Genomic DNA, 24,623 nt, shown 5'->3' with positions numbered 1-24,623 from the left:
CATTATTTCTCTGAACTGCCCAGCAGATGGCTGGACATTGCAGAGCACACAGGTCTGGGGAAATTCAGGACTGGGAGTATGTTTGGGTCACCTTGCGGGAAGTAACCCAGGCTGTTGGAAGCCAGAGTGGGGCTCTCGGGCTATACAGGCTGCTGAGCTCAGAGCTGCTGAATCAGGTCTGTCTACCACACAACCCCTTCAGGGTTTGACCAGCATGCTTGTAGGTTGGTTGTGAACATCCCAGGCTGGAAGCTACAGAAACAAAGCATTGTAAGGCATCTATGGTTGCATGGCAAATGGTGTCACAACCCCTCAACTGGTCTGGACTGCACCCCTGAAGACCAGGACAATCTGCCCCGATTCACTGTATGATCTGGTATAAAACCCTTAATCTCGGTGTGTCTCAACTTCCCCATTTATAAATAAAAATAACAATTTTTCCTCCTTTATAAAGCATTTTCAGATCTATGAATGAGACTGCAAGTTATTATTATTAATTATTAATACTCCAACCTTATGTTCTGAATGTACAAATTGTGAGAACTGATAGATCAAATAGATTTGATATATCACTGTTTGTGACTGTTCAATGTAGAGAAAATGCTTTTAAATCCAGCCAAAATAGCTGACAGAACACATATATCTTGCTGTATAAGGTGGGCTAGTAACACGGGTCCAAGAAGATGATTTACTACCTGCTTTTCTACACTACTGACTATCATCCCTCAATGTGCTGGGTCATCCTGTAACTCTCTTAATTTTTTCCTCTTAATGTAATCTTTCAAATAATACACTCTGAGCATGCATCATTCTAACAAGAACACATTAATCAGAGCAACAACTTTGATAATTTATAGCATTACTAAAAAGATTATACTTTTGGGGGGAAAAGGTCTGACATCTGCAAATAAATTTCAGTGAGAGAAAGTACCATAAGATTGTCACAGGGCACATCTTGACAATCAAACATTGTCATTGTCCAAAAATACAGTTTGACTTGGTAATAAACACAAATTAAATGGAAAGGAAATATTTAAGTTTCCTAAGATTCAGTCAACATGCTGTTATACATATTCCCTATATTTACAATAATTTTCATATTTATCTTAAAGTAATTTTGTTTCTCTCCATGGAAGAAAGTCTAAACACTTCTACATACAGAACTGCTGACTTGTTTTCTCTTTGATTCATTAAAACAGCCCATAAAACAGTGCAACCATAATTAATGTATCAACGAAACAAAATAAAAAATAGGATAATTTTATATAATTTCTACAAATTGAACTGCATAAAAACACCACCTCATTTAACAAAAATCAAATACTGTTTGATGTGTAAAATGGAAGAAACAGCGGATCTAAAAATTGGAGAAAAGTTATTACCATGATCAATTTATGCAATATAGCAAAATGTGATGAATGAGAAGTAAAGCAGTTTTAAATAAGTGTGTTATTATGATTTTATGCAGAAATCCTTACAACAGTGGTCATTGAAATGTTATTGATACATCAAAAGAATACATAGTACAAATAAAGCTGTACTTTAAAGATGATTTTTTTAATGCTGTTAACTCAGGCCCAAATGACAATGAACTATACTACTTTACAAAGAACATTACACTTTTCAGATTTCACCATCGTTAAATTATTTGTTGTTCTGAAAAAAATAAATCTTTCCAATTATATCACTATCATTTTCACCAATATGGGATTGTTCATTCCACAGACAAGAGCTAATTGTATATGGGAATTCTCTACTATTTGAGTGACAGATTTATAGGCCGTGTAGCATAAAACCACCCCTCCCCCAGTCTGTGGAGGTTTATGTATGCAAAGTCTCTTCAACTAACAACCTGTCGGCTGCTTTTTAGAACCTTGTGGCATGACAGTTATTTTAGTCATATTTTTTCCCCATGAGAAATCAAAAGACTGTAAAACCTATTAGTGCACAGAGTAAGAACTGTACATTTTTTTCCAACATTAGAATCAGTATAATATACATTTGCTGCGTTTTACAGGAAGTTTCTGTACAAACACTAAAGCTCCTTTTAATTAAAATATGTTCATTTTTCTTAGGTAAAATTTAAAAGCACCCACTTTTTATAAATTGTAATTAAAAAACACTGCATGGAACAAAACTCAGCTTATTTTTAACCCAACTGATCTTAAAATTTAGCTTACTTATGAAGTATAAATACTATTCATATGCATCAGTGTTTCTAGGATCAGGCCTCAGAAACACAGTTTGGTATAAATAAAGATTGTGGGGTATTAAAAAAAGTTGATGACCTTATTATAAAACAAAATCTCTAACCTACTGATGACTGAAATTGAAACGTATATTAAAGATGTAATAATAAATGCATCTGCTACAAATAAATGCAGAAAATATGTCCTTGTGTGACAAAAAAGACTTCTGATGAATGAAAACGTTTAAGAATTGCATTTCTTAAACAATTAAGTTTTGAACTATTTACAGAGACAATTTTTATTATAAATACAAGATTATCCAAAAAAAGTCCCTACCTGCAAAGGAATCATTCTATGGAGCTTCAGTGCCCCCTTCTGGTGGACTCTGGCAAAGCAACTACCACAGTAATCTTCCCCACATTCTAAGCATACCTTGAACAAAAAGACAGATTTCAGAGGAGCCGTGTTAGTCTGTATTCGCAAAAAGAAAAGGAGTACTTGTGGCACCTTAGAGACTAAAATTTATTTGAGCATAAGCTTTTGTGAGCTACAGCTCACTTCATGCATCCGATGAAGTGAGCTGTAGCTCACGAAAGCTTATGCTCAAATAAATTTGTTAGTCTCTAAGGTGCCACAAGTACTCCTTTTCTTGAACAAAAAGTAACAACAGCAAAAATGGGTTCATGATATACAGTTACTGCTGAGGATATTTTCCCTTATTCATATTTTCCAAAATGTTACAAATAAAACTTGAGGAAATAAAATTAGATTTTTTTAGGGGGTTCCACTAATTAATGTATACACGCCTCATATTAATTTGGTCATAATTAGACATTTTAAAAGAGGATTATTTTAAATTAATCCAATCCAAAGCCCATTGGCTAGCTTTCTATACTCAAATATTAGTACTTTTGCTGCCATCTACTCACCAGTAAAGCATTTTTGGCCTCACACTGTCCACATGCCTTCCCCTTCATTTTAGGTTTTTCAGGGATTGCAACATTTGCCATTTTATGTATAAATGGCTGTTTCATTGGCTCTGGAAAAATACAATGGAAGGCAAAAAAAGAGATCAATATTTTATAAGACATTAAGCATGTATTCTGACTGATGGGAGTGGATATTTTGGTTCCATATACTTCTTTTGAACCCCCTTAAAATTCAGTATGTTAATGTCTTCAACACAACTATTTAAATGTTCTTAAGAAAAAAATATCATCATGCAGCACATAGGAAAATAAAATTTAGTAAGGCTATTAATTTTAATTTTAGGCTTCTTAGTGGTGGTAACTATAAACAGTAAAGGTTCTTTTTTTCTAAACTATGAAAAGTATCTTCCAAACTATTTAATTAACAACCTCTAAGGAACACATAAAATATTAACATATAATAATATTTTATTTTACTTGGTGAATACAAACATCACTTTACCATGAATCTGTTCTTTGAGTATCTTCAATTTCACTTTTCCTGAAGAAACCTATAGTGAAACATTTATACATGTATATATAGAGAAAAGTAAAAGAATTATAAATAAATATAAATACAAAATATAGCCACTGAAGTATGCATGTTAAAATGCTAAATTAATGACAAAAAATATATTTGACTAATGATTTTCTAAAAAATGATGTTTTCATTTTAAAAGATACAAATAAGCAATGTTTGTCATATTCATGATTTCTGTGACAAAAATCATGAATTTTACCGGGTTTTCATAAAAAGCATGGTCTTTGTTACCCCAGCATGACATGATCTACCAATGTGATGTGACTGTGAAAAAGGCAAACGCAATCCTAGAATGCATCAGGCAAGGTATTTCCAGTAAAGATAGGAAAATATCGATGCCATTGTACAAACCACTAGTAAGACCTCTTCTGAAGTTCTGTATACAATTTCGTATACAAAACCCATGTGTAGCAAAGATTAATTCAGACTGGAACAGATATAAAGATGGGACACTGGGATGATTGGGGAATAGAGAGCCTAATTTATGAAAGGAGACTAAGAGATATTGGCTTTATCCTAGCAAAATGGAGGCTGAGAGGGATACAACTGCTCTATATAAATACATGGGGGCGGGAGGAGGCACGGTGAACACGAAGGATGGAGAATAGAGAACACCTATTAATGCTGCAGGCCAACATTAGTATGAGAACAAACGGGTATAAACTGGCCATGAATACATTTAGACTGGAAATTAAAAGAATGTTTCTAATCATCAGAGGTGCGAGGTTGTAGAACAGCCTTTCAACAGTAGCGTACCAAACAACCTAACTAGTTTTAAAACGAACTTGTTAAGTTTATGAATAGGATTATATGATGGGGTTGCCTGTAATAGCCGGGGATTGGACTTGATGGCCCAGGTGGTCCCTTCCAGTCTTATGTTCCTGTGTAAGGCTAACCAGCAATTCACAATCCAAGACAGCTAGGGAACCTCCAGTAACCGGACCTTGCTGCCCGGGGCTGAGGCCTCTGTTCCACCTGCCCCAGACCATCTCATATTGCCTAAATTTTATTTAAATGCCATTCACACAGTCTACTGTGTAGGGTACAAGCAGCTGTAAAGAGCTCTATATATCTCCTTCTGCAACAGCCTTCTGCGACTAGACCCCCATTTTCTAGGGCAATAATTGCTCACTTTCAAAAAATTCTCCTGCATTTTCCCTTTCAAACATAGAGAAGTCTACAGTGCACCCACACTCTCCACCCCTTGTGCATGTTACACTATTGCCTTTTTGAAATTGTTGCCCTATGTGTCTTTACCAGAACTGACAGCTTTAGCCGGAGTTTGAAGTATCAGCAGCTGTAATTGAGCAACTTGCCTCAAAAGGGAGAGAAAAAAAGGGGAGGGGGTTAAAGAAAACCTTTTCAATCTCACCCTCTTTTACTCATACATGAGTAGGTAATGTTATTGAAATTGAGTATGTTAACTAAAAACACCTTCATAACAAACAGCTGCTCCTTCAACGCCTTCAAATAACAAATGCCACTACTTGGTCTAAGGTTGTAAATGTCTCTTTCTGGACTTATATGAATTTTATTATATAAAGTTTCTAATGAGCTCTATTAAGTAAAGCTTGCAGTTCAGGATGAGCTTGGCTTCCTGAAGAAACATAGTGAGAAACTCCCTCTTTATGCATTATTCAGCCCAATTTGTATGCATCTCTCGATAAATCAATTTGAGCTGAAGGAATTAGGAAGCATATCTTTACTTCTAAGCTGAATTTAGACCGTTTAGACTTGGGTATCCTTTTAGGATTCTTCATACTAGTTGACACTGTGAGCAAAGAAAACTGATTTTGCCATCAGAACCAGTATTTTTAGCAGAGATCATAAACATAAATTGTTTGACTCAGTAGGTAGCTCTTGAATCACATGCAGTGCAAGCATGTGTTAATTAATACCACAAGGCCAAAATCCTTAGCTAACAAAAACATGAATCTATTTTCCAAGAGCTGTGACACTCAGGAATGTATGTTATAGGTGGCGCTAGTAGCACTGGCTACAATTAAGGTTCCCCAATACTTCTCATTATAAGAATATGTTTTCAACTGCTTATAAGTTTGCCAAACAAACTGTTTGGACTAAAATTTCCCAAGCAGGCTGAATATTCTTGTAAGGTTTCACCAAAAATAGTTCAACCATTTCTGTGAAGGAGATTAGGGAAAAATACATTATTTTGCCTGTGTTAAAAAAAAAAAATTCTCAAACATTTTGTTGAGAAGCTCTAGCACACTGCATACTTTGGAGAATGGACTTGATATTTGGCCTGGGTATTGTTTTTAGTACCAGGGATATGCCTTTTACTGCTCTTGAGAAAAAAATGCCTAAGTTATAAACCTTGGAAAAATCTGAACGTGCACATGTTTTATAGAGACTTGCCAGAGCTTTCAGCTGAAATTCGTAAAGATTCTGTCTGCACTTGGCATGCTCCAACCCAGGGATGCAGGGACTGAGCAGGATTTTGCCTGCAATTGCTGTAGCACTGGACATCAGAACTGAGAACAAGGACAATATCTCTTCTGTGGTCTCAGTAATGCCCGCTTTGCTGGCACCCAGGCAGCATGGAGGAGAAAGCAAACTGATTTGAATGTAGACATAACAAGAGCTAGGCTGGGGGCAAGTAGCAGAGGGAGTAGATTCCAAAAAGCAGCCTGGGGGTAGAGGAGAACAAGACACTGAATGATGTATGAATCCTGTGATAAAAAGGATAGGCTATTATTTTAATTAAAAAGACTATCATAATGCAAATGCACAAGAGAACAAGAAGACTAAATTAAGATTTCACAGGCAACCTTAATTCCAGTGTTCCTTAACTTCTGAGTGCTTGACTTTGCAACCATAACATTCTTTTAATGTTGTTGTTTTGTATGTACATTTCACTTTGCAGAATATACCTGTTTATCTTGAATTTCCCCTTAAGCTAAATGTTAGTATCTCCCTAAAGAAAACTGATTACAAATTTTTTATAGAAGAAAAGTCTGAAAATGTTTCCTGGTAAAAGTTTTCTACACAAACACACACACACAAAATACTTTGGACAGTAAATATGACAAATTTAGCTAATACAGCATACTACAGTTTGATCATTCATACAGATCTGTACTTGGGTCTTATCTAATGCCCACTGAAATTAATGGGAAGATTCCCAAATGACTGCAGTGAGCACTGAAGCTGTTCTTGTACAAGTAGCACAACCTTACCCCTTAACTAACCTAATTTATGTAATACAACATAACACCAAACAATTATTTCCAATACTGTAGTCCAGAACTGAATCTTCCTCTAGCTCAGTAGGATAGTATATGCTCTGTGCAGAAAAACAAATACCTTTGAAATGTTACTTATAAAATATTCCATTTCTCATCTTAATACAATATTTAAAACTGTCTTATTAATTCAGTTGCATTACACCAAAATAGTGAATGACTGACTATAACCCACAAAAACCTCTTCTAAATCTTGTATTTTATGAGACTATCTGCAAATCCAATGAAATTTTTGTACCTTAACAACATTTTCTCTATTTTGTGACCACACTTGAGGTTGAATGCCCAATGGTCCTGCCAGTCCAGATTGCCAATGATAGCCACTTGATCGTCTAGGAAAAAAACAGTACCCTAAACTTAATTACTAAGCATATTTCTCCTGTAAATTGGGGTGGATGAATCATTTTCCCAATATGCAGATTTGTAGTTAATAGCAACAAATAGGATACCAGAAAAATGAGGAAAAAATCATCTCTGTAGAAGCACTGATTCCTGAAACATAACTCCCCTTTAATTTTGATTGCTTTCATGTCAAGATTGAAAACCTGAAAGACTGACAAAGTAACTCTTGTTGGATAATTTACCAAACTAAGTATTTTTTTTTTACTGTCATATATAAACCTGCACATTACATTAGTTCCCTGGATGTTTACAAGTAGTTTGCTTTAATGACATGCCCCCAGAAGTAGATATCATTCCACTGTGAAAACTATCTACCCAGACAGTTGCTTTGACAATATCCATCAGCTTTTAAAATCCCTTCATTGTCTCCCATGCCAATTTCCACAGCAGATTTATGCTTGTTGTTACCTTCAAGGTCCTGCACAATTTAGTACTATTTGCCTTGTCATTTAGCTCTCTTTCACCTCAACCAACACACACAACTCAGTGCTTCTTTACTATCCATCTCCTTGCCTTCTTTCATGCAGCTCCTAAGCCTGGAAGTTTCCTCCTGGATCTAGTCTACTATGATTCTATACTCTCTTCTCTCAAAACATGCTTCTTCCACAAGATCCATAAATCCTAGCCCTCAGCTCATAGAGAGAGAGAGATGGAGTAAGAAAAAGTGCAAGAGAGATTAGAATTTTAAAAATTGTGGAACTAACGTGTGTGCCTAATGTCAATTCTCAGTCGTCTACTTCTCTTGCTTTCTCCCCATCCCTTCTGTCCTCTACCTGCTCTCTCTTTAAGTAGGAATAAATGTAAATAAGATCCTGTGTCTTTGTTTTTGCCTCAAAAGCGTTTAGTACACGATCAGTGCTACATAAATTGAAAAATTAAGAACAGTAGCAGCACCTCTACGATAGCCTATCTTGAACTGATTAGTTTTCAGGAGCAGCCAAGCTGGTGGTCTCAGTCTCAACATTTTGTCAACGCATAAAGGCGACTAGAACCCAGCTTTAATTGCTCTGAGAAAAAGGAATTTAGAAATGAATTACTATGATCCAATGCAATTAATGGCACTTAGTGCTCAAATAGCATTTTATACCTTTTAAAGTACTGTACAAACATTAATGAATTTATCCTTATAACACCTCTGTGACGCACGAAAATAAGTATTATCCACATTTTACAGATAGGGAAGCAGACACAGAGGTTACAGTTATTTGGTAATGTCACACAGTGAGTCACTAGCAGAGCCAAGATTTGTCTACGGCTCGGCTCGTTTCACCAGACAATGGTCCCTTCCTAAATGGGTTCTTTCCATCATATATAAAACTATTACAATGTTCCAGTCCTTTTGTGATGTTATGTACATGCATTTAACTCACTGAAACAGTGACAAAGTGAAATACACTAGGAGATACAGGGTACTGATTGGCTGATTTAACTCCAACGTTACAATTTCACTGGGAAAAAAAAAGAATGTCGGAGGGGGAAGGAAACTGGCTGGCAGTTCTAATATCATATTCCACTGGGGAGGAGAAATAGAAATGATTGTGACATCAGAAGTAAATCAACCAATCTCACAGGAGAAACTGTAAAAAAAAAAAAAAAAAAAAATACCCACCAAGCAAAAAACATGCTTATCACAGGACAGCACGAGGCTGTGGAGAGGAAAAGAAAAGAAAAGAGGAGATAAAAGACAGAATAGGGTAAACAAATAAAAAAAGCAGGGAAAGGAAACAGCTCAGAGGGAATAGTGCAGAACACTACCAAAAATGCTAGTCTTTAGATGGGTTATCCACAAGTGATTTTTCAAAAGAACACGCATCTCATTGGGATTCCTTGATTTCACAGTTAAAAATTCCAAAGAAATTTCACCTACTCCCTCCTCTCTTCTTTTTCTCTGCTCATATTAGATTGTAGTTGCTGTAGTTTTTTCTCCATCTCCTGGTTTTCTAGTTCTAACTGTACTTTCTCCAACTTCAGCTCTCGTACATTTCTAGAGAAATTAAATTGAAACATTCAAATGTGTATTAGCAAGAAAATTATAAAGACGTTGATCAGAACATGAAGGAGAATGAAAACAGATATCTGAATACATTTTAAGCAGTTTTAACAACTTTTAATATTGAAGTATGTAACCCGTATCCCCCATAGCAAGCCTAAAACTCCAGCTCTGACAACTACACCATTTGTCAGACAGGGCTATTTTCAGGGCTAAAACAGCTGTGCATGCCCAGGAATGCTTAACCACAAAAGAGGAGTTTGCTGGAACTAGTAAGCTCCCTCCCTCCCCTGAACTTGTGGATGAGTGACCAGGAGAGATGGAGATCTACTCCACTCCACTCTCCTCAGCCCCTGTGTGACCTGAGTGGATTCAGGCATGTAGGAGGAAAAAGAAAGGGGGATAGGCATGCCCTTCCTCCAACCTAGGGCTATTTTCAGGGCTAAAACTACTTAACCAGCAAAGCCTTCCTAGTATGGACACAGTATAGTAATTAAACTGTGTCCATACCAGCACTTATACTGGTATAGCCGGGTCAGTAAAACAAGCAAAACAAAACATATCCCTAACCAACATAGCTATTCTGGTAAAAGTTTCAAGCCTAGACAAGTCCCTTAAAGCACAAAGAATTTTGAAGACCAGGGAGTAGATTTTGCGCTGCATTCTGAAGTGGACAGAAAAATGGACCCTGGAGATTTCTGAGGCTTGGAACATGTTCAGTCGGGGGATAAGCCACTATATTTTGAACAGAATGAACTTTGGAAGATATCAGTGGGGCAGGGGGAAAATGAATGGTCACCATCAAGAAAGTGAGGATAGGATAGATTTAGGACTTGCCTACTTTGAAAAGTTATAATGGTAATGTTATGTGGGTTAGGGGTGTGATTTTTTTTTTTTTTTTTACCGACATAGCTATGCTGATATAAGACCCTATGCGGTATAACTGCATCCATACTTGGAAGATTTTGCTGGTTAACTATGCTGGAAAACCCTCTATAGGGTACACAAGGCCTTAATAAAGACAGTATATATTAGATAATCTGCATAGCAATAATTCCCATGAATAAATTCAGTAAGAAGGTTAAAAAAAACCTAAGGAGGAGGAGGCAGATAAGAATAAGAGCCTGGAAAAACAGTAGTAGAGAGACATATCTATGATTCTTACTTTTGTGCAAACATAACCTCATACTTAATGTTGCATATAAAGTTATTAAAAATGTAAAGTCAACATTTCTATCATAGTCAGAAGAAATGCACTTACTTCACTTTTAATTTTACGGAAGTTCCAGTCTTTGAACCTGGCAGTATTACAAAGTCATTGATGTTCATGATTCCCAGTGCGAACTCTTCTCAAAAAAATCAGAATGATTTGTGAAATTCTTTGTGGTTAGTAACCTGTTCAAATTGAACAACCGGATTGCAATTAATATGTTAGAGCATTGTAATAGTTTTTACAATTTTTAATGTACAGGAAAAAGAGTTGGAAAGCAGAAATGCATTATATAATATGGCAATAAAATGCTAAAGAAAATATAAATTAAACTAAAATAACTTTTAGAGCATTTATATGAAACTCTGGGCCACATTCCATTCTCAGTTACACCCATGCAAATCCACTGAATACAATGTGGTTGCATGGATTAACCAAGGTTGAACTTGGTTCAGTATTTAATAAAACATGGCTTTCTTGAAGACTACCTATAGAACAGATGGACAAAATAAGGTCCAAATACCAGTGCTAAAATGAGCACTAACAGGAGGCAAAGTCAGAATAAAATCACAGTAAAGTATTAGGGAAGCTGAAAGCTATCATATATCAAGCACAAATCCATACAAAATGGTAACTATATGGTTTTTTTTCGGGTTTCTGCTATACTCTCCAGAATCAAAGATCTTGACTATACTTTCAATTTTTTATTTTTATTCTTTTAATCTCAGTTATGACATGCTCATGTGATCCAGTTTCAACTTTGTAAAGACAAAACCATAGCATGGGCATGTCTATATGTGTAATGACACTAATCATGTTTATTTCATTGCATTTTGGGAAAAGTCTCACAATCAGAAGTACGAGCAACCTGAGAGACAATGCACTCTGGCATGGCCTACTACCAAGATTTCTGGAATGGCTGAAGATCATGTTGTGCAGACATGGTTTAGAGAGTTCCAACTACATAGTAGAATGACATTGTTACAGCCTAATCAGAGGAATACAGCCATAAGCCAGCCTAGGATGCTGGCAAGGATGACTCATGATTAGCAGTCACAGTTTCTTAATGCACACTAAACACAAACCATCTTTAGAGCCAATCATGTTGCTAACTGGTTAAAAACTTGGTTAAAAGTCCTAGTACAGAAGGACTGAAAATGGTGACCATTTTAATGCTGAAAGAAGTGTCAGAAACATGCACCAAGTGCATTTAATCTAATGTGACTGGATGCCCTTGGCAAGACTTGATGCTCCATTCATCTCAATGGATGTTCAATAATAAAAAAAAAGAATCTGCTTTCAGAGGACGTGTGTTCTAGCAGCAGTGAGGCAGTTAAACAAGCTGGCACAGCTATTCTACTTTTGATTCAGACTCTGATGATTTATGAAAAATTAAAAACCCATACGACAAAGAACTGAGGCCAGTTTAGTGGCCTCAAGTAGTATTTTTTAAAACTATATTTCTAAGGCATTGTTTAGATTTAATGCCTGTAACACCGTTGTGACAGATATGGCAGTTGTCTACAATATTCCTGAAGAAAACCTATTGAACTATTATCTGCTGATTACCTGTTCCTGTAGTCTCAAAATCAAAGGTCTAAGATGTATAAAGAAAAAACTAACCTATTGATGGATATTCTAGTTCTGAATCTGAGACAGCTTTGAATTTGTAACCACTGAGAAAACCTAGCTGTGGATCTCGAAGGCTGACACTACCAGAGGTTGGAGTTGGGATGACTTCTGGTAAGCTTTTTAGCTTGCACAAAGGTTCTTTTATTTTTTTTGTTTAATCTTTTCTCTGTAACGCTTTCATATTAAGAATAAATGTGCTTGTTTAGCAGGGCCGCCCAGAGGATTCAGGGGGCCTAGGATCTTCGGCAGCAGGGGTCCTTCCACTCCAGGTCACTTCGCCAAAGACATGGAGTGGAAGGACCCTCCACAGCTGAATTGCTGCCGAAGACCCAGAGCGGATGAAGCAACAGCGGGTCCTTCACTCCAGGTGTGTTCGGCAGCACTGAAGGACCCCCGCCGCCAAAGTGCCACCGAAAACTCTCCTGGGGGGCCCTGAAAACTCTCCTGGGGGGCCCTCTGGGGCCTGGAGCAAATTGCTCCCACTTGCCCCTCCCCCCCACCCCCGGGCAGCCCTGTTGTTTAGGAAAAGTTGTATGGTAACTTATAACTGTTGCCAATTACACTGTTTATAGCCTCTGGAGAGCAAGCAAAGCGCAGACCTGGGCCTGTTCAGGCAGTCTGGCTTGCTGGGAATATTACAGTGTAGGCAAGGAACTTTGCAGCCTGGAAAAAAATCATTCAGGAGGGAGAGAGATGTGGGTCTCGACCCAAGAGATACGATGGCTGAGGACCCAGGAGCCTACAGTGGGTGCCTTCGAGGCTTTTACCATTTTCTTTGAAGAAAACCTGTAATAAATTATTATGCATTCTGTCTGTGCATAGGTCATGATATCACAGTACAACAATGGAAGGCAAAGTAAATTCTTAGTCATTCAAAGTAAATGTTTACAAAAATACATAATCTGAAGCACTTTATGTAAAAGTAGAATTTTCAAAACAATTCTCTTTACCTTTAGCAAGTCACCTTAGGACGAAACACTAATGACCTGTTGCTGTTAGATGTATTTTTGAAGCACCAGGTTGTTCATAAAGATAATCAGAGACAAAACACTTGACTTATTTTGGAAAAAAAACCACATGATTTCACTTTACAATTATTTACTATACAACTGGCAGTAGCAAACACCCCACTAACAGTTAAATAAAGATTTCACTGCTACACTGTTTTAGTTACATATCAATGGTATAAATGTGACATTTTACATTAACTGCACAACACTTCAGTTAATATGGACCCTACGCTGAAATCAGATCCATATGAGTGGACTTTTACAACCACGTAGTACTCCACTGACTTCAACGGGACTCCGCCTGAATGTAAAAGTATATTCATTTGGATCCAATTGCAGGTTCAGAGCCATAGGTCGCAAAATCTTAGGATATGTTTTAGATATTTAAAAGCTAATTCAAAAAAATTGCAAGCAGCTATGCAAAGATTTCTGAGTTTTACTTATACAAATCCTGCGTGTCTGTGTATAGCTTTATCAAATGAAAAGAGGTACTTGAGTGGCAAGCAAAAATTTCAAATCATTTCTTTCATGTTGTGACTTACAGTTGAAAATTATAAATCTTTAGTGCATGCTGCTATAAAGAAGCATGTAGGAGCAGGAGTTTGCACAGCTGCGTACTAGTTTCCTTCTTGCACTGAAGTTTAATCTTGTAGTCTTCATTTTAGTAAAATGCCCAATGAAATCCCCTCTCCTTTTGTCAGCCAGGATCCACCAGTCATGCTTGCTCTCCCTCTTTCACAGCAGTCTTTTTTTAACTTTAAAGGAAAATTTTATTTCCAAATATCCTTTTACTGCTAATTGGAATCCTAGCAAAAAGAAACTCAGAAAAATATCTCCTTCCTATATTTCATTCTCACCCTACCTCCCCCACTCACTTTTGGGCATTTACATCTTGCTACCTAGTCTCTTTCTCTGATTACTGCATGTTCCTAAAGCCTTTTTGCCGTGCTGCCTCCTCACCCCATGTTGTTTCCATTTCCCCATTTTCTTTCTTCCATGGGTCTTCCAGGATCTTCCCTATTTTATCTCCCTTTCACTTTCCCCTAACTTTAAAGGACATAGTTGACACCAATCTTCCCTCTTGCCAAGGAAAGATGGATTGGCTTCCTTCAAAGTTTGTCAATGTTTCTTTCAAAAGTTTACACATGAATATTAACTTAATACAGCTTTGAAACGTTACTATACAAAAGAAAAATGCTGCTTTTAACCATTTTAATTTAAACAAACACAAAAACAGTTTCCTTACTTTGTCAAATCTTTTTTTAAGACTTTCCCTTTTTCTGAGTAGTTTACATTTAACACAATACAGTACTGTATAGTATTTGCTTCTTCTCCCCCCCACCCCCACCCCCGCCATCTCTGCTGTCTGACTACATACTTTCAGCTCCAAATGAGATGTGTGGTTGACTGGTTAGTTTGTAACTCTGGTGTTCTTATGTCTGAGGTTCTACTATATTTCTAACATTAAAACACTTTCAGGCACCTACACTTGTGCTGAAGACTTCCCAAGAGAGGGCCCTTGAACTTCCTCTGCCTATTTCTTAGGCATTCAAAACCTCAAGCAAATTAAACTCTTGCCTTTAGCAATTTCATTAAAACTAACTCTTCTCCCAGCTAAGTAAGGTTCACAGGTTTGGTTGCTCCTCGGATTAGCTCTGGAGAGACAGGAGGGAGAATTTCAATGAACTTGTACGGAGATGCAACATAACCTGAATCATGAGTTAGACTTATTAAAAGTCTCATGTTTCTCTGTCCATAATGCACACAGCACTATAGGTGATTTACAGAGCAAAAAGGAAAAATAGCAGGGTGAGCAGATGTCCCGATTTTATAGGGACAGTCCCGATTTGGGGGTCTTTTTCTTCTATAGGTCCTATTACCCCCTCCCCCCTGATTTTTCACACTTGCTGTCTGGTCACCCTAAAAAATACAACAAACAGCATGCAGCTGTACCTCCATAAAGGGTGCGTTTCCATATACATGTGTAGGACTGTCTCTAGGGTACACCTCCCCAATCCCTAGGGACTCTAATGCCCCCTCCCCCGGACCTTGCCCCCTCCCCCGCGCGCGCACTCGCACACCCCTCACCCAGGGGGCTGCTGGAAACCAAGCATCCATTCCCCCCCTCCCCCACAACCTGCTCCCGTGCTCCCACACAGGGACCGGCTGGAGTCCACTGCCTACCCCATCTCCGCTCCCCTCCCGGGGCCTGTGCCAAGGCTCCCACCACTCACCCCTACTGCCCCTCCCCCGGTCTGCTCCAATGCTCCCCCCGCCCCCAGAGGTCTGCTGGGGTCCGCTGACTGGCCACCTCCATGCCCCGCCCAGGGGCCCCGCCCGCGCACGCGGGAGCCAGGCACCTGCTTCGCCACGGCCTAGGCTCCGGCCGCCGCTGCCTCCCTGTCCCCGAGCTGAAGGGGCGGCTCGCCCAGGCTCCCCTCACCCACACCTGCTGGCGCGGCTCCAGCGCCGTGCGCATAGCGACCGGTGTACGCGGTTCCCACGACAACTGCGACGCGGAATGTACCACTGAGACTGCCGGGAGGGTAATGCGGGGTTAGGGGAAAGTCCATTCTGGGCGGCAGGAGGGGGGGAGGTAGAGGCGAATCCATGTTACACTATGGGGAAGGGAGGGGGAGTGCTCGTTTCGTGACCCTGCTGAGCAAGGGATGCTCCCCTGGTGCCCAATGGTCCAGGCCATGGCTTGCTAGTGACTTTACCTAGAGGAGTTTTTAGTTCTCAGGCAGGGCTTGCAAATAAGCACCGAGCAGCCCCTCGTAGCCCAGGGACCAAATACACCAGGCCCCTGAGCCCCACCCTGGCCTGCTTAGGCCCACACCAGCTGGGTAACACGCTATTGCCCCCAGCTGAACATGCAGCCCCCAGTTAATGCAGTGCTTATCATGCATGCGGCCAATACATCCATCAGTGCGGCTACCCCCACACAAATCACATCAAGGGATTCCCCGACCCTGTACTGTCAGCTCCAGGTGTTCAAAAACCGGGATGCAGGCTACCAAATATCATGATATGACTTTTAAGTCTCAGATTTCTAAAAAATAATACATTTTGGGTTCTTTGTACGGGCCTGCTGATTACTGAATTTAGGGTGCACTAGCTTCATGTTCCCAAGCATTTCTCTCCAAACATGAGGACTTAAAACTTACATTCCACACCTGCCCAAACACACCCCTCCCCCCTTCCCCCCCCCCCCCCCCGGAAAGCTGAGATTCTCATGTAGTACTTTGATTCTAGCAGCTGGGAGTTTAAGAAAAAGCATTGTGAGACTTGCAATGAAATCATGAGATTTGGTAAAGCTATCGCTGTTGCCCTCAAATCAGTTGGTCTTACTCCCACCACATTATCGTAATGCTGCACCGTCTTCCCCCCATCCAAGAATTCAGTTTGTACCGGCCCCATACATAGAGCTCTCTGTGGGAGGCTTAGGTGTCCTCCTTCCAGAACTAGAGCAGGAGGCTAAGAAGCTATGAGGCATCTTGCAACCAGAACCTATCTGCTACCATAGCCACTTGTATGGTTGGCTCCCCTCACCCCGATGTTACTACACCAAGCACAGGGTTCCTCATATGTGTGGGTGCCTGTGCCACCAATCAGTGGGATGTTTGTACCCTTCTGCACTACATAGAGTTGAGGGGACCTCCAGATCATTTCATCTGACTTCATCTATCACAGGCCACCAACACCACCACCTAGCACTTGCACGCTGAACCAAGCACCCAAGGTGAGACCAAAGTATTACAGCCCACAAAAGACTAGACTTTTATGTGCCACAAGCAGATAATTGGAGGGATAATGTACACCAGTGCTCAAGGCTTCCATAATGACAGGGAAATGATTAAGTGAAATATACTCAGATAATCCTGACAAGTGACCCACATCCACACACTGGAGATGAAGACAAAATAAATGAATAAACCCACAAGGTCACTGCTAATGTGACCTGGGAAAAAATTCCTTCCCAATCCCACCCCACCCAATGTCACAGCAGATTGGTTTTATGAAGGGATCCCCCTCCACTTCCACAGCTGCAGAGCTATTTGGCCCATGGCATTCTACTCCAAGCAGCAGTGGTAGTTGACCCCCCACTGCAAACCTACCAATGGTGAAGGCAGTACTGGATTTATCTTTCTCCAGGCTTTGTAACTGATACGGTGCTGTGTTCTGCTTGGTTCACACTGGGAATATTTTCAAGTGCTATTTTATTTTAATATGAAAGTTTTAATTCTTCAGCAGTTGATGGACTTAGCTGGGTGAATTCCTACAGTCAAGGGAATGGATTTAGGCCCTGGAAAAGGGTATGTATTGAGCTATGCTGCTCACCAGGGTGATTAAGAAATTCTCTAGCCTGGGTCAGGAAGTAGATTGGCAGTTTCCAGTTGTGTCTTTGATGGCCCTATTAACAATTACATTTAGAGTGTTGATGACCCTGATGGGAACTGAGAGGCATTCTGTACTCTAGTTCACGATGGCTTCTGGGATATGCTTGCATCAGTTGTGTGCTTCAGTTAGGCCAAGGAAGGTCCTCCTTGGCTGACAAATCCTATGTTCAATAATTGTGTTTCTTCTATCTGAGTCAAGGTTAGCTTAGCCCACCTCCCACTTTCCCTCACTTCCGTACGGAGCCTGGTTGCATCCATGGCAGCATGATGAATCCAGTAGCTGATGTAGCCCCCAATCTGTATTGGAAAATACTGGAAATACCCTCCTTCCAACCACCCTTCCTCCCCATCCATGTTTTCTACTCTATCTGTTCTCTCACCCCCCTTGAACCCAGTCCTAACACCAGGACTCATTGCAAAGGCTTGTGTCTCTCTTTGCAAAGGTTTGTGTCTCTCTTTCACCCATGCTCCTTAGGTCTTTTTTTTTAAAAAAAAAAACTGTTTAGGAGAAGCATCTTTGGGTGCACTGTGTCTTGAGAAGCCAATAAATAACTGATGGCTGAGTGGCTTAATCTGCACCTGCATGCCCCTTGCAACGCTTAACTCCAAACCTACCTGGCTGAGGACATAGAAGCATCTAAGTGCTTTTCAAAGTCTCAAATGAGCTGTCAGCCCCTTAACTGCTCGCAGCACCATGCTTTTGGAGTGATCAGCCCTCACAGAGCTCGGGAAACTTGATCATGATAAGCAAGCTTTTCTGGAAATTCCCTGATGCGGTGAGCCCCATTTGGGATGTGCAGCAAGCCACTTGTGCCTTCATAAACTTTTAAAAATTCCAGCAATGGAATTTATATGCCTGCCAGTGAATAATGACCCCCAAACCATTTCCTCAAATGATGGCTAAAATGCATGGCAACACACTCATTTTTAAATCAGTCGTATTTCCCAGTTTATTTGCTTCAAGCCTAGCTCTGCCAATTTTGCTACCAGACCATGATTTATAATTGATGTTCCTTTAGGGAAAAGCCAATCTTTGCAGAAAATGCCTTTCCTGGCATTTCAGGAAAAAGTGCTTCATTTATGATCCAAGCCAAGTGTTAATAAGTGCAAACTACTGTCTGTTTGAGATTTATGCACTGTGAGCTGTACTTCATTTGGAAAATTTGCATTTGTCCCTTATGCATTCAAGCTGGGAGGCACAAAACAAGTTACACAGTTTTTCTTGACTTCTTAATATGTCTGGCAGTATTTTTTCCTTCATCAACTTGGTTACAGTACAATTTTAAAGATTTTGTACCAACAGGCAATTTTGTGATGAGAGTCTGTGGAAACTCATGTGCTTACTTAATCTTAAGAAGGGACCCTATTCTGCATAATGTGTGAAGCTAAAACTATTAAGTATACTCTTCTCTCAAACTCATATTGGATTGTTTTGTGTTTCACAATAAGTGTGGGTGAAAAAGCACAATAGATCATTACTTTTAACTTATTTTACACTGAAAAATGTTTCCAAGGGTGATAGAAACACACTGACTACACCTAAGAAATTAGTGCTCTATTACTTGTATAAGAAGATGAGCAATGTGTATTTCTGGTATCAAAAAACATTTGTTTTAGAGATGCTGTGCCCAAAACAAACATCTTTTTTAAAAAAAAGTGTAAATACATACATAGTGAAATATTAGCTGGGGAAAGCAATAGCCTCCTGTAGCCCTGTTTATATTGTGGGTGGACAATGGATATATTCTGAAAACTATGCCTGACGTATGGTCTGGAATACAGTTTGGCTAGCATGGTATAATTGTCTAACACAGTTGTAAATAAAAAAAAATCTTGCTACCAATAATTAGATAAATGCAATTGTTAACTCATTTTCAGGTGTTATGTGACATTAACTTTCAATGACAAGTATATAGCTAACCTGTTTGTTATTGTTAATGCATGTGAAAGACATACTTCACATTTCAATATCCTTGAAAGAATGTCCAAGAATACCTTTATTTCAAAAACTGGGAAGGCAGTGAAACCTTTCTTTCAAATTGTATTCTATGAGAGGAATTCACACAACACTCCTCTCTGGATAAAGTTGGAATCGGTCCCCGTAAGTTGTAAAGATTCCCATTGACTTCAGTGGGCTTTGGATCAGGCCCCATAGCTGGAAGATCATCCAGAGCCTCTAACTCCTTTATGTAGAGGATTTGGAACATTTTAATACATGGGGCATTCAGTGGGGCAGTGTATTTAGAGCTGGAATTTTGAACTTCAGCAGATTTCACCATAAACATGTTTAGATCATTTATGTTCCATTCACAATATTTTGTGCCTTTCCTCTGCTGCTCAATTCTCATTTTTGTTTTATATGTTTAAATTTGACTTTTACAATCAAATGTTGTCTTTCATTTTTGGCAAGTTTCAAAAATGCAGATTACATAAAATAGATAAATGCATTATTTCCTCCAGGTTTACTTTACTTGAAAGTAAATATACAGTCAAAGTTCAGAAGGACAAAACTGAAATTCAGCTAAAATCCATCTGGTGGAGTTGTGCTATAAGTTATAAACTCTCCTTGTTTTTCCAGGCTCTTAAAATGCCATTATGTATCTTTGTTTCTAATCTGTTTGTGATAGGTAAAACCAGGTTTGTTATCCTGGTGCTTTTTTATACTCAATCTATACTGAAAATATTTTGGAATAGTCTTTTTAAAACTGTAACCTGTAGTTAGAAAGGACTCAGGAGTACAGTGTTATAGATTGGGGCAACTGCACCTGTATTACTCCTCCATGGTCCCTCACAAGGAGGCACTCTCTGCTCCTCATGCCTCAGCTGTCACCTCTCTTGGGCAGGAACCTGCATCCTTCTCCCTCTTGACCAGGGTGTTAAGGCTGCACAGTTCCCTACCTACACTATGTTATTCCCAGCAAGCCACACTGCCAAAACAGGCCAGCGTCTGCACTTTGCTTTCTCTCCAAAGGCCATGAACAGCAGTAATTACCCATACTTATGTTATCGCACAGCTCTTTGTAAGCAAGCACATTTATTCTTTAGGTGAAAGCATTACAGAGAAATGTCAGGCACAGGTAGATGTCAGTCCTTCAAAACCCACAACTGTTGTTTCCCCATGGTTACAAGTTCATAATGGTCTCAGATTCAGAATCAGAACCCAAACTGTGTGGATCAGCTGTTTCTTTTTACAGCTTGGGCCTTTGATCTCCAACCTCCAGGCACAGGTATTCAGCAGACAATCGCGCTGTTCTCAGTACAAAGCTTCAAAAGGCTGAGTTTTTCTATAACCGTGGGTAGGGACTTTGTATTAACCTTTCCCTAGATCTTTCCCAGGAAATCCATTTCACACTTATTGTCCCAAAAGTCCATTCTCATTTGGCACAATTTCAATATAATCCTTTGAACTCCCATGCCTCCCCCTTACATACAATCCCAACCCATAATGATACATAAAGTTTGCATTTAATACCATAAGATTTTGCAAGCATATTGCAGGAATTTGCCATATCTATCACGTACAGCTCATTGGGCCTTAGCAGGATTGGTTTGCTAGGGTTTATGCCAACTTTTGTTCTGGTTCTATTCAGGAATAACGGAGTTTTGCTTAGCATTTTAGTTTCAAATTACATAAAAGGCCAAATTCAGCTGTGGAATAAGTGGGTGCAGATCCCACTGGCCTGTGAGGAACTCCCAAGTTCTAATCAAATTTTGAAATTGACCCTGTTTGTACCTTTGGGTAAATTACTTAGGATTTGACTCTCCATTGTACAGACAGGAAGCATTAAGAGAACCACAGGGAAGTGAGGAGGTCTGCTAAGTGCAGTTCAGTTAGGTGACACACCATCCTTCACCAAGATCAGTGATGGAATGGTTTTGCCCTCTTAGTTATTTTCCTGGTTAGTGTACATTTCATAGAATTAGAATATTAGGGTTGGAACAGATCTCAGGAGGTCATCATGTTGGATCATATTAAAGAAGTTCTGTATTAAAATCACAAATGAGTTTGATTCCCCATAGTTTAAGTTCCAGGGTATTACTAATTAAGAGGTCTCTTGGTTTTTGGTACTGTTTCTCTCCCTCTATGTGTGAAACTTGCAAGCTGCTAATTGTGTTAGTACATTCTAAGACAGAGTCTGTTCTCAAAGCAATTCTTTGTAACAAGAACTACTCACACAGAGAGAGACTCAAAGCAATACTCTGTAACAACAGAAACAGCACCCAGAGACTCCCTGCCCTTTTGTTGTATTCATCTCGCTTTGTTAACAATTGTGATTAAAATAGAGATAGAGGATGTATGTGGATGAATGCTTGGTATGGATAATAACTGAATGATCAGGGAGGTGCCAGCCTAAGAATCCACTGTCCATCGGCTGAAGAAGGCGTCAAGTGGAAATAACCAGAGGACCCCCGGAGGGCAGACTGGAATCCACCCAACAGCTTCAAAAATGGGAGAACCAAAGAACAAGATAACATATGGCAGAACGGAGCCGTCTCGAATGTGCCATCTGCTGATTGATTCGGCAACAGCATGATGAAGCAATTCCCATAGACTGGTATAGGAAGTAATTCCTATAAAAATGGACTCTAGAAAGTGAGAACTTTGGGGTCTGATTCTGCAAACCAACTTCCAGGAGCATCAGATGAGCATCTGACAAGGCCCTGCTCCCTCCTCATGTCCAGGCCACCTGGCCAGTGGCTTGGCATGAGCAACTTTAAGCCTGGTAACTATGATAACAACCTTGCAGAACCTGTGTGTGTGTGTGTATGAATGTGTGAATAAATATGAAATTGAATGGAATGTTATAGCTATAACTAACTGCTTACTATGATTCTTTCTGTATTCACAATAAATGTGGCATTTTGCCTTTTCCCCTTTAATAAGATCCTGCTGGTTTTTATTTTATTGGTATAACAATCTAGTCCAATCCCTTGCTCAAAGCAAGACCGACACCATTTCCATACTATGTACGAGGTCTCAGAGTAAATAAATAAATAAATCTGCAAATATTATTTCAGCCATTCTCATGCCTCTTTTGTTTACTTTCTGCAAAACATTCATGCAATTGAATTCTACTGGCATAACTATTCACAGAAAGGAAATTTCAAAATCTCCTATACAATTTGTGGGAAATTAACTTTAAATTTGCTCTGGAAAACCTTGTGCAATTATCCAGTCAGGGAATAGAAACAATACCACTTTACTTATCTGAGTACCCACAACTAATCAACACACTTTGAGCAGAGACACAGATAATTTGTGCAATCAATCTCCTATAACCCACCACGTACCAACATTCTGAGCACATTGCGCTTTTAATCACACCACTACAGTTCAACAAAGTCTGGGTCTTGCAAACCCATTTATTTGGGACAACCCCTAAACAGAGTAAAATTAAAATTATGCAGTGTTATTGTAGCTATGTTGGTCCCAGGATATTAGAGAGACAAGGTGGGTGAGGTAATGTCTTTTATTGGACCAGCTTCTGTTGGTGAGAGAGAAATCTTGTTTCTCTTTCCAACAGAAGTTGGTCCAATAAAGATATTACCTCACCCACCTTCTCTCTCTAAAATTAAATGTGCAATTTGATTTTGTTCCAGCATCCTTTATGTGCTAGGCGAGGGGTGTTCAAGGTCACAGGGAAAGTGTCCTGAAGCTTTATGTTTATTGAAGAAGTCCGAGGAACATTAGACAGAGGTATCATCTTAGCTAGGAGGAGATGAGAACTTGCAAAGAGCCCCAGCCAGGGTTGTCATAAACCACTGTTCTTGCTTATGGGACTGAAGTTACCATTGTGGTCAATAGGCAGCTGCTCACATTCCATACCGTAGGCACTAAAATACCACACAAATTTGTCACTGAAGGGCCCCCAGTATCCATGCCCCATCTACAGGTTTAGCAGCATTGTAAAAAGTGTTCTTTAGACACACTAGACAGTAGCTGCCTGCACATCTCAAAGCTAAATCCTGATGTTCGTTAGTTTCAACAGTCTGTACTCGGGGACGACTCCCATTGGAAGTCCTTGGGCATTTGTTTAATTAAAAACTCATGATTTGTTCCCTGCTAAGCATATGCATGCAGCTCAGCATGTGCGCACATCTTCTGACATCTGATGCAGCAATGAGTGCTTCTCTTCTGTGACTCAGTTTCCCTGAAAAATATGGAGACAAACTCATATCTTGCAGGGATGTTGTAAGGACTATGTAATTAATGATTGATTGCAAATGGCTTAGAAGATAAAATGTTACTACTACTCTCATTCACACCAAAGGATCACAAATCTGAGCCAAGCTTTGGCTTTGTGGTAAAACCAGGTGAGTTTCAGATTTCATTACCAAGTGTTGCTCAGCTTTCTAATCTATGGCCTACATGGCTGCCAGTAAAGCAGGCTGATACTTACAAAGGAAAACACATTCCAATAACAAATGGAAGGAATTATCTTTAGTGCTTCTAGTGAATACCGCTGCTGGGATAGTGTTTAATTTGCTCATTTTGTAAGGATAAGAAAAAAAAGACTTGTCTTAATCCATTGAGGCTTGTGATGGACTTTCATTGTCTTGATTGGAAGACAAGTTTGTTTTTTTTTCCTACCACTTTTTAGGACCTAATCTTAATCATATCCATTTATGAATGTCTTGAAATTGTCTGAAATATTTAAATGTGATGAAATGAAAAGACTGAAGACAACTGAAGCCTTAAGGAAAAATACCACAAACTGGAAGATTTATTTACAAAGTTTAAGAGAGCTGTAGTGACAAAGACTTAAGAAAATAAAAGATCTGAAGACTAAAAACAACAGTAGAGTTCTTAAAAAGATAAATTAAGATATAAATGTAACAAAATGACTCAATATTTGTTTTAACCACTTAACTGCTGCTTGATTATGATATCCAAACAGAATGCAGCTGCTGTCTTCTGCCTGTCTGTCCATCAATTTATCTAAGCCCTCTTCACTATTGTGTAGTAGACTCCAAGTATTTAAAAATAGAAACAACAGTGTCACTCTTTTTTCCATTC

At 39.3% G+C, this 24,623-nt stretch overlaps 1 protein-coding gene across 4 annotated transcripts in view; it reads right to left on the bottom strand.

The window, feature by feature from the left end:
* The window catches only part of ZBBX (zinc finger B-box domain containing), a 48,478-nt gene extending 32,768 nt beyond the window's left edge, over positions 1–15,710 (bottom strand). For 2 of the 4 annotated variants that reach the window (XM_073359477.1, XM_073359480.1), the window contains exons 1-8: positions 15,566–15,710; positions 13,146–13,187; positions 10,615–10,748; positions 9,231–9,347; positions 7,200–7,293; positions 3,621–3,669; positions 3,119–3,228; positions 2,526–2,621 (exon numbers count right to left, since the gene is read on the bottom strand). In XM_073359477.1, coding sequence (XP_073215578.1) covers positions 2,526–2,621; positions 3,119–3,228; positions 3,621–3,669; positions 7,200–7,293; positions 9,231–9,347; positions 10,615–10,682 — 534 coding nt within the window. In that variant the 5' untranslated portion in view covers positions 10,683–10,748; positions 13,146–13,187; positions 15,566–15,710. Of the gene's footprint in view, positions 1–2,525; positions 2,622–3,118; positions 3,229–3,620; positions 3,670–7,199; positions 7,294–9,230; positions 9,348–10,614; positions 10,749–13,145; positions 13,188–14,165; positions 14,538–15,565 lie in introns of those variants that run through there. The other 2 variants (XM_073359478.1, XM_073359479.1) reach the window with 2 other exon arrangements.
* Between the last annotated feature and the right edge of the window lie 8,913 nt (positions 15,711–24,623).

The sequence above is a fragment of the Lepidochelys kempii genome, chromosome 9 (assembly GCF_965140265.1).
Source record: "Lepidochelys kempii isolate rLepKem1 chromosome 9, rLepKem1.hap2, whole genome shotgun sequence".
In the NCBI taxonomy this organism is placed as follows: domain Eukaryota; kingdom Metazoa; phylum Chordata; order Testudines; family Cheloniidae; genus Lepidochelys; species Lepidochelys kempii.
This window is presented reverse-complemented; position numbering and strand designations above follow the sequence as displayed.